Source organism: Sinocyclocheilus grahami, unplaced genomic scaffold (genome assembly GCF_001515645.1).
Source record: "Sinocyclocheilus grahami isolate Dianchi unplaced genomic scaffold, SAMN03320097.WGS_v1.1 scaffold319.1, whole genome shotgun sequence".
Lineage (NCBI taxonomy): Eukaryota > Metazoa > Chordata > Actinopteri > Cypriniformes > Cyprinidae > Sinocyclocheilus > Sinocyclocheilus grahami.
Window position 1 is genome coordinate 856,348 of NW_015505498.1, and position 11,430 is coordinate 867,777.

The 11,430-nt window shown below is 40.4% G+C and overlaps 1 protein-coding gene across 1 annotated transcript in view; it reads left to right on the forward strand.

Moving 5' to 3' along the window:
* The window catches only part of LOC107602097 (spectrin beta chain, non-erythrocytic 4-like), a 26,940-nt gene that overhangs the window by 9,802 nt on the left and 5,708 nt on the right, over positions 1-11,430 (forward strand). The window contains 7 exon segments of the mRNA XM_016294505.1: positions 3,925-4,059; positions 4,204-4,465; positions 8,753-8,774; positions 8,849-8,987; positions 9,490-9,574; positions 9,676-9,872; positions 10,261-11,060. Of these exon segments, the coding sequence (XP_016149991.1) occupies positions 3,925-4,059; positions 4,204-4,465; positions 8,753-8,774; positions 8,849-8,987; positions 9,490-9,574; positions 9,676-9,872; positions 10,261-11,060 (1,640 nt within the window).

An 11,430-nucleotide genomic window follows, 5' to 3' on the forward strand; every position in this document is an offset into this window, starting at 1 on the left:
CTTGTCTTCAGCAAACTGTTTGCGGGCTTTCTTGTACATCATCTTTAGAAGAGGCTTCCTTCTGGGACGACAGCCATGCAGTCCAATTTGATGCAGTGTGCGGCGTATGGTATGAGCACTGACAGGCTGACCCCCCACCCCTTCAACCTCTGCAGCAATGCTGGCAGCACTCATACATCTATTTCCCAAACACAACCTCTGGATATGACGCTGAGCACGTGCACTCAACTTCTTTGGTCGACCATGGCGAGGCCTGTTCTGAGTGGAACCTGTCCTGTTAAAACCGTTGTATGGTCTTGGCCACCGTGCTGCAGCTCAGTTTCAGGGTCTTGGCAATCTTCTTATAGCCTACGCCATCTTTATGTAGAGCAACAATTCTTTTTTTTCAGATCCTCAGAGAGTTCTTTGCCATGAGGTGCCATATCGAACTTCCAGTGACCAGTATGAGAGAGTGAGAGCGATAACACCAAATTTAACACCTGCTCCCCATTCACACCCGAGACCTTGTAACACTAATGAGTCACATGACACCAGGGAGAGAAAACGGCTAATTGGGTCCAATTTGGACATTTTCACTTAGGGGTGTACTCACTTTTGTGGCCAGCTGTTTAGACATTAATGGCTGTGTGTTGAGTTATTTTGAGGGGACAGCAAATTTACACTGTTATACAAGCTGTACACTCACTACTTTACATTGAAGAAATGACACTTTTGCTACAGTGTTGTCACATGAAAAGATATAAAATATTTACAAAAATGTGAGGGGTGTACTCTCTTCTGTGAGATACTGTATGTACTAATATATATATATATATATATATATACACACACATACATGCATACATACATTATATACAGTACATACATCTCAAAAATGTTACATTTTACGTTTATGCATTTAGCAGATGCTGTTATCCAAAGCAACTTACAATAGAGGAACATAAGCATTTCAACAAGCAAAGAGTCAACAATATTCTCAAAGTAAACAATGTTTGGTTTATTAGAAAGTTAGGAAACAAGCTAGAAAATGTGAATAAAAAAAGTGTTGCAAAAATAATTATAATAATTCATATTTTATTATAAATATTTGTTTCAAATAAATAATAATTGTATATTATAATATATATATATAATAAAATATAATTGTGTATATATATATATATATATATATATATATATATATAAAATAGAATGTTTTTTTTTTTTATGTTGGACGATTTTGGACCAAACATCTTCATTCTTGAGACCTGTGTAGACAACATGTTTTAAAGGACTTTAGTTTCAGGCAAGGAAGTTTTCTGGGATGCTGTGATGTTATAGATGATGACATTGGAGCAGGATGTGTGTATTTGAGCTGTGTCCGCTCTCGCTCAAGGATGAGGCCAGTACTCTGCAGTTGCTGAAGAAACAGCTGGCACTACAGCAGACCATAGAGGACTATGCCGAGACCATCGGAATGCTTTCACAGCAGTGCAGACAGCTGCTGGAGCTCGGACATCCAGACTGGTAAATGTGCAGCAGTACTTACTGACCCAATCAAACATACAATCACACAACAATCTTTTGGCCTATCTAGTTTCACTTCTGAGCAATCACAGATGACATTCTTTGTATTCCAGTGATAACACCTTTCAAGAGTAACAGATTTCACTGATTTTTGTTTCCTTTGAATGAAATCTAAGTATGTGTGTGTATGCTTGTGCCTCAGTGAGCAGATCAGTAAGCATCAGTCTCAGATCGACAGGCTGTACGTGTCTCTGAAGGACCTGGCGGAAGAGAGGAAGTCCCGTCTGGAGCAGCAGTACTGGCTCTATCAGCTCAACAGGGAGGTGGATGAACTTGAGCAGTGGATAGCAGAGAGGGAGGTCATCGCCAGCTCCACTGAGCTCGGACAGGACTTCGAGCATGTCACGGTCAGTTGCTTCAGCTATTTCATATTTATCTGCCCCTAAACATGATTAACTGTAGCTCTCGTAGTTCTTCAGTTTCATAACATTTCTGCCCTGTCATGGTGGCACTTTTCCTGAACCTCAGATTCTGCAGGAGAAATTCACAGAGTTTGCATCGGAGACTGGGAGCCTGGGGCAGGAGAGGGTCACAGCTGTCAACCAGATGGTTGATGAGCTCATAGATTATGGGCATGGGGATGCAGCCACAATCGCTGAATGGAAGGATGGAGTGAACGAGGCCTGGGCGGATCTGCTGGAGCTGATGGAGACACGGGGACAGATGCTCGCTGCTTCACACCAGTTACACAAGTTCTTCTCTGACTGCCGAGAGGTGTGGAGAAGGAAATGCAGGACATCTAATTAAATCATCTAAACTGAGTGGTGTTTGCTAATACCATCATTATTATGACTAGTTATCACTTTCACTATTGCTCATGGGAATTTCTTGAAATGATTGTTTATTATTTATCTGTTTTATGGACATGCATCCATCCAAGCAACAATATAGCAATGCATTAACTCTTTCCCTGCCAGCGTTTTTTTAAAAAGTTGTCAACCATCGCCAGCATTTTTTATTTTTGGCGGGGGGTTTTTTATGCCTTTTATTTAGATAGGACAGTAGGTCGACAGGAAGCGAAGTGAGTGGGGGGGGGGGATTCGGGAAAGGTCCCCATTTATCTGTTTTATGGACATGCATCCATCCAAGCAACAATATAGCAATGCATTAACTCTTTCCCTGCCAGCGTTTTTTTAAAAAGTTGTCAACCATCGCCAGCATTTTTTATTTTTGGCGGGGGGTTTTTTATGCCTTTTATTTAGATAGGACAGTAGGTCGACAGGAAGCGAAGTGAGTGGGGGGGGGGGTATCGGGAAAGGTCCACGAGCCGGGACTCAAACTCGGGACGCCTGAAGCGCAAAGGCGCTACATGTCTGCGCGCTGCCCACAAGGCCATTGGCACCGACATCACCAGCATTTTTAAATATTTTCACAAAATTTTTATGGCCCCAAAATATTTTGTATGAATATGCAATATGTCAAAAAGATAGAACTGAGCCTCTGTTTATTTATATATATATATATATATACGTACATAAATATTTATTTATTATCAACACCTGAATGTGGGCAAGTTTCATTAAAAAATGCAACATTTTGAACAAAAAGCTGAGGAAATCATGTTTTTGTCAAAGACTATGTCCGGACTGGATTCAGAACGATGATCAAAACATGGTGTAGATCGCTTTCATCAACACCCCTAAAGCTTGTATGGTCCTACAGCACTTCCTGGGGCGATATTTCATTCAGTAACGTTAGGCAGTTTTAATTAATATACTGTTTAACGTTTGATGATTGTGTTTGATGATGCGATCGCTTGTTTCTGCTTCTTCTTCACCGTGTTTGATTCAGAGATTCAGTGCTCTTTCAGAAGATGTGTAATATCGCCTCCTACTGTATGACAGTGAAAACACGAAAAGACAGAAAATTCTGTCAGTGGCGGGAAAAGAGTTAATAACCATTGAGAACACCTTAGCAACTGCATAGCATACAACCACCCAGAACACCCTAGCAAACACATAGCAATACATAAACAACCACACAGTACACCTTAGCAACCACATAGCAACACCCTGGCAACCACCCAGAACACCCTAACCCTTTTTCAACTTTTGCATGAGTACGAATATTGAATGGGCAGTGTACTTGATATTATCGGTTGAATAACAGTACTAGTTTTCCTTAATGCCCTGGGAAGCTTTTTGTGTATATATTTTGTTTTATCACTGTGATATTTGTAGGATAGTGCTGAGGTATTGCTTCCTTCCGCTACAGGTATTGAGGAGACTAAGCTCTGTTTGTGTGTTTACTGTGTGTACATGATAAATAGGAGCAGTACTCATGCTGAATGAAAGCTTAGACCACAGTGGTCTCATGTGTCTGCATGTGTGGAATAGCATGAGTCTGTGTGTGTTTCAGGTTTTAGCACAGATTGAGGATAAGCAGCGGAGGTTACCTGAGGTTCGCGCATGTCAAGGAGGCACTTCAAATACCAGCACTCTGCAGAGACTTATGCAGACTTTTGAACATGATATTCAGCTACTTGTTACGCAGGTGAACTGATGCAACACATCCTTATGCAAGGAGTGCAAAATAAATCTGTAAAGTTTGTTGATGCATCTCTAAAATACTTGATGATGAAATAAAGTGCATGACAATGGCAACATTTGTATAAAGAAGTTTTCCTGTTTTCCTCAGATAAGACAGTTGCAGGAAAGTGCAGCCCAGCTCCGAACAGTTTATGCCGGGGAGAAAGCAGAAGCCATTGCCATGCAGGAACATGAAGTGATGCAGGCGTGGAAAGAGCTGCTCGTATCCTGTGAGGACTGCCGAATGCAAATCACCACAGCGACAGACAAGTTACGCTTCTTTGGGATGGTGCGTGATCAGCTGATGTGGATGGACAGCATCATCTGTCAGATAGGAACTGGGGAGAAACCAAGGTAGGACACATGCTGGGACACTTGCTCTCTGCTTAGGAGCTCATTAATGTGCTTTAACATTGTAATGCATGAAGGTTTGCATCAGGTCAGCTGAAGAGCAGGCACTGGCCGCTGGAGTGTGCTATAGGTATCATACCGTGAGCACAAATAAGTGATATGATGGTAAGTGCATGAACCACAATAGTATTTATACATCATATTACGATTAAGCATAATAGTATCCATTAAGAGCAATCTATGGGAACACTATAGATCTGTTGCAAAACATTGAGCTGCTATGCTGTCTACTACCTACAGAAAACTACCTTCTTAGGGTACAACCTAACCTAAGAGAATTTGAAACAGGGCTGAAACAAACAATTATTTTGATAATAGATTAATCTAACGAATCATTAATCAACTAATCATTGATTAATCAGTAGTCTTTGATTATTCAGCATTTGCAATTAGTTAAAATATTGAGCTATACATATTCTAACTAATAAAACAAGGTAATCACTTCAGCTTTTGAAAATATCAAACAATTATATTACTAGTATACAATTACAATTATTATACAGTTATTTTTTACAATAAAAATAAATATATTTGGGACACCAAATGAGATTACAAACAGAGAGATATTCTCATTCATCATTTAATTAACTATGAAAAGGTAGCTGACCGATGTATCATTCTGCCTAACATCTCCTTTTTTAAGTCATCTGGATATGGAACAAAATAAAGGTAAATGATGAGAGGTGTTATTTTTGGATAAACCATTTTATTCACATTATCTCTCTTAAAATACCTTATAGTGTTGCGATAATAAAAATGGTGAGCTAAATCTTGAGCTTAATTTAAATCAAGTTGTAATTCTAACTGAAAGCGACACTGACACTGTTTTTCACGTTTAACATTATAAAGCTGCTTGCTTTAAAGCAATCTATTGTATAAAAAGTTATAATAAACGTGACATGACTGGACTTTACTGACAAATTCAGAGCCATTGCAGACATATCCACATCGCTATGATCAGATGCTTTCTTAACTGCTGTTTTCTCACCACTGTCATTTTTGTTGTGTGTTTAGTTGTGAGGAAAGCATGCAGCATATATTAAAATATTCATCTAAACACCACTCTCAGCAGCGCGGGCACCATCAGGATGTTTGCTAACTTCAAAATGCTGCTTGCATATATTGAACCTCTTTTTACCACTAAATGAAAAAAAACTTTGACATGAGTATATCTGGGACTTCACATATGACAGCATTTTTTGTTTGTAGTTTTGCAAAACCTTCCCACACTCTACTGGTTGGGCTGCGTTTGCACTCTGACATGCTTTCATAAAGAGAAGGGTCTGTCTGCATCCCACAGTACTACAAACCACGCCCCTCCAATTTACGCCTACTACTACAAGTTAAGCCTCCTCCAGAGAAACAAGAGTGGAGGTTATTGACTAAAACAATCTTTTCAAGTAAATTATCTTAGGTTTTATGTATGAAGTGTTTGTAAGCCTACTTGTATTGCTTTCCAGCTATGAAATTTACAAAGTGCGAAATAACAGCTATTAGTAAAACATGAAATAAATCATATAATCAAATTGATACAGACCTATGATAATTATAGCTAAAAACCTACCCCCAACCCTAAACCTTTCCCTAACCCTACCCCTTACACAAAATTAAAATTTACTGGAAAACTACATGGGATGACTTAAGCTTTCTGGTGATCTATGTAATACAATCTGTATGCCTCATTGCTGGGTGGTGATAGTGAACCTTAAAAAGTGAGGAAAATGAAGTAGAAGAAGAGCGGAAGTGGTGACATCAGCGATTGCCTAATTGGCTGTTTCATTTTAGGAGGTGTAACATTTAGTATTGTTTAATTTGTAGGGGTGTGGTGTGTACTACTGCGGGACACAGTCAGATCATAGACTGTATAAAACCATGGGCGTAGTGTCCGTCACCCATAGGTTTCTGAAGAGCATTTTTGTACCAGGCTGTACAACATATTTTTTCTGCTGTAAAGTTGGGCATTTTAGCATGGGGTGGGGGGGTCTACTGGTTGGGCTGCGTTTGCACTCTGACATGCTTTCATAAAGAGAAGGGTCTGTCTGCATCCCACAGTACTACAAACCACGCCCCTCCAATTTACGCCTACTACTACAAGTTAAGCCTCCTCCAGAGAAACAAGAGTGGAGGTTATTGACTAAAACAATCTTTTCAAGTAAATTATCTTAGGTTTTATGTATGAAGTGTTTGTAAGCCTACTTGTATTGCTTTCCAGCTATGAAATTTACAAAGTGCGAAATAACAGCTATTAGTAAAACATGAAATAAATCATATAATCAAATTGATACAGACCTATGATAATTATAGCTAAAAACCTACCCCCAACCCTAAACCTTTCCCTAACCCTACCCCTTACACAAAATTAAAATTTACTGGAAAACTACATGGGATGACTTAAGCTTTCTGGTGATCTATGTAATACAATCTGTATGCCTCATTGCTGGGTGGTGATAGTGAACCTTAAAAAGTGAGGAAAATGAAGTAGAAGAAGAGCGGAAGTGGTGACATCAGCGATTGCCTAATTGGCTGTTTCATTTTAGGAGGTGTAACATTTAGTATTGTTTAATTTGTAGGGGTGTGGTGTGTACTACTGCGGGACAGATCATAGACTGTATAAAACCATGGGCGTAGTGTCCGTCACCCATAGGTTTCTGAAGAGCATTTTTGTACCAGGCTGTACAACATATTTTTTCTGCTGTAAAGTTGGGCATTTTAGCATGGGGTGGGGGGGGGGTCTATGGGATTGACTCCCATTTGGAGCCAATCTCTAGCGGCCAGTCGATGAATTGCAGTTTAAGTCACTTCCGTGTTAGTTTCAAGAGAGAGACCGGAAGGTTGCCGCTCGGGTCAGATACAGGTGCATCTCAATAAATTAGAATGTCGTGGAAAAGTTCATTTATTTCAGTAATTCAACTCAAATTGTGAAACTCGATAAATTCAATGCACACAGACTGAAGTAGTTTAAGTCTTTGGTTCTTTTAATTGTGATGATTTTGGCTCACATTTAACAAAAACCCACCAATTCACTATCTCAACAAATTAGAATATGGTGACATGCCAATCAGCTAATCAACTCAAAACACCTGCAAAGGTTTCCTGAGCCTTCAAAATGGTCTCTCAGTTGTGTTCACTAGGCTACACAATCATGGGGAAGAATGCTGATCTGACAGTTGTTCAGAAGAATTAATTAATTAAGTAAGTAAGTAATTAAAGCAAAAGGAGCCCCTACCAAGTATTGAGTACATGTACAGTAAATGAACATACTTTCCAGAAGGCCAACAATTCACTAAAATGTTTTTTTTATTGGTCTTATGAAGTATTCTAATTTGTTGAGATAATTAATTGGTGGGTTTTTGTTAAATGTGAGCCAAAATCATCACAATTAAAAGAACCAAAGACTTAAACTACTTCAGTCTGTGTGCATTGAATTTATTTAATACACGAGTTTCACAATTTGAGTTGAATTACTGAAATAAATGAACTTTTCCATGACATTCTAATTTATTGAGATGCACCTGTACACTTGCTCGTAAGTGCCATGTTTCTTCTTCTATTGGACTGTGTGTGGGAGGGCGCCACGCTGGTCAATCCGCTTTATTGCAGACCCCTTACATGAGGTCATATGAGATAAAATGTCTATTCGACAACGAAAATATTTGTTGATAATTTTTTATTGCCGTCATTGTCGATAATGTCGACTAATTGTTTGAGCTTTAATTTCAAATGCTAATTTCAAATGCTTTTCAAGTGGCACTTTTTATGTGAAATGAACAGAGGACTTCACTTAGAAATTGATTCCAATAGCGTCTGACATTGCATGTTGCTAAACTAACAAAAGGGATCTCTAATAAACTAAAAAAAATACAGTATTCACAATAATTAAATTAAAAAAACTATTTTTTTCAATACTTTTCTGTATTTAATTAATTATATTCCAAAATAAATTCTTGAAAAATCCACCATTTTCCACTACTGAGTTTGTTGTAATGTTTTCTGGAATGGCCTTCTCTGCATTGTTACCGGTTGGTTTTTTGCCAAAAGACGTTTGCTGGAACAGCTTTTGCATTGGGAGCGCACCTATGTTGGCAGCTCACTTGGTTTTGAAACAGAGCTATAGTGTATATATGTCTAGTGTATTTTTTAAAGTCTTAATAAAGACCCTATAATACTGCAAAAGCTCAGGAGCCCTTATGGACACTCTTCGTGGTGCCAAAATGGCCTTCTGTTGCTGTTTCTTTCTGTGGGCAGACTTGGCCCATGCATTCTTCCCAAGTAACTCTCTCTCCTCTCACTGTCAGCTCTTTCCTCAGAGCTCTAATGGGATATGGGCTCTCTGGTGCTTGCAGGGACGTGTCATCTGTGGAGGTCCTGATGAACTATCACCAGAGCCTCAAGAGTGAGGTGGAAGCTCGAAACAAGAGCGTGCTACAGTGTATCGAGATGGGCAAGACTCTACTGGCTGCCCGTAACCCTGCATCAGAAGAGGTGACAAAAAATATAAAGTACAACCTGTTCAGAAACTGTTGCAGATCTGAAATCACTACAAGGCCCAAAACATACTCTATGCATGTTTAATTTCAGGCATTGTTGCAATCCAAAATATGTCAGACTGCAATTACATATTGCATTCTCAACATTGCTACAAGTAACACTATAGTGTGTACTAATATAAACTCTTTTTCTACAGTTAATTTCCTGATTTAAAAAGTTACTTAAAGTTGACGCGTTTAGGTAGCTACCGAAATAATAATACATCTGAAAGAGTTTTTTCACATTTGAATACTGTGACTTGTTACTGCCACAGCAATTAAAGAAAGCACATTAAGTATGTACGATGTAACTGCCTGCTTCCAATGCAATGGCCATCCTTTTGTGTCTGCAATGGTGCACTTTTGTAAAGTATGTTTCCAGCCTAAATGATGGTGACTACATGATATTCCAACCTGTCTTCTGTCTGTACCTGACGATTAAGTATTGACCATTTCAGATCAAAGAAAAGCTGGAAAAAGTTTTGGCCAAGCAGCAAGAGCTCACTGAGAAATGGGACAAACACTGGGAAGAGTTGCAGCACAGTGGGTGAAATGAGGCTAATGGAAAACAAACATTATGCATAAATTATGTAATCAGTGTCATGCACTTCACAACATCTCACTCTCTTTCTGTGCCTTTGCAGTGTTGGAGGTGCATCAGTTTGCTCAGGAAGCAGTGGTAGCAGAGGCCTGGCTCACTGCTCAGGAACCCTTCCTAAGTAGTAATGAACTGGGTGGCAGTGTGGATGAGGTTGAGCAGCTGATTCGCAGACACGAAGCCTTTCGCAAAGCTGCGGCCACATGGGAAGAACGCTTCAGCTCTTTACGCCGTCTTACCACAGTAAGAGAGACCAACCAACCAAACCCAAGGGTCAGGGGTATCCAGTCCTGCTCCTGAAGGGCCAATGTCTTGCAGAGTTTAGCTCCAACCTGGACAAACACACTTTTACACACATTAGATTAGCTGGTTAAGGGTTTTTTAAAGGAAAAAATAGGTTTAGAGGATCCATTAGGATTGGATCCTAATGGATGTCACACTGATGTCACTGTCATACAATTGTACTTTTCATTAATTTTACCATAGTTTGAATGTGTCAATAGTCTACCTACTGAAATTCAAAAACATTTTACTAAAAGGTGAATTGTGTATAGCATAATGTCTTTTTATAGTTACAGAATGGAAGTGTGGGTGTATAAATAATAAAAGATTCTCTTGTTTAACGATTTAGGTAGAGAAGATAAAGGCAGAGCAGAGCAAGCTTCCCCCAACTCCCTTGCTGGGACGGAAGGTTTTCTTGGACCCTCAGGACTCTTCTCCTGCTCGCAGTAGCCCTTCCTCCATCATTAGACAGACCATATATGAGCAGGGCGAGTCCCGTGTGGAGCGCATCACCCCTCAGCCCTCTCCCTCTTCCGTGGCCCGAAGACTGGGTTCTACTGTGGCCAACTACTCTCCCATCATGAATGGAGCTGCTACTTATCGCCTTCAGGAAGCCAGGAATGCTGGGATTGTTGGAGTGGCTGCAGGACTGGGCACTTCTATGGATCATAAGGTCACCCAATTGCGAGCGGAATTCAAGGCCCAAGTCCCACAGCAGAAGATCGAACACATCCATGAGGCAGTCCACCCCCTACTGGAGAGAGACAGGGAGCGGGAGCGGTATCATGAGAACGTAATGGCAGAGGTGGTGCTCCAGGAGCCAGGCGGAGGAAGGGAACGCCTAAACAGCATGGTGGGAGGGAGCGGAAGCAGTCGCTCAGAGCTGTTGGTGGAGCAGCATCCCCCTCCAAGGGAGTCGCGGTTGGAAAGACAACTATCCACCGAGCAGCTGATTCAGGCACGCAGGGACGAGCTGCCTCAGGAGGTGTGGAGAGAACGAGCTGGGAGGGCAGAGAGGAGGCTGGAGAGACAGACATCTAGTGAACAGGAAGGTCATGAGGTGCGGCGGAGGGACAGACACCGACTGGAGAGACAGGACAGCAGCGAGCAGGAGGCCAAGGAGCAGTCGGACAGACGCTCTGGTGGCGGGTGAGTGTCTGTATTTGTGACCTCAAACGATCCACATTACAAAGTCAAGTCAAGTCAAGTCTGCTTTATTGTCAATTCTTCCACATGTACAGCACATACACACAGATAATTGAAATTGCGTTACTCTCAGACCCTTGGTGCATACAGATAACATAAATACAGATTAAATACAAATATACAACTAAGGTCAAATGTAAAAATATATATATAAAGCACAAGGCATATGGCAGATAGAGTGCAAACCAGTAAAGTAAACAACAGTGCAGATATAATGATTGTAGTGCAAAAAAATGATTTGTAGTGCAAAAGAGCTTATTCAGACTGATTAAAGTGACAGTGTGTGTGTGTGTGTGTATTTGGGAGGGGGGAG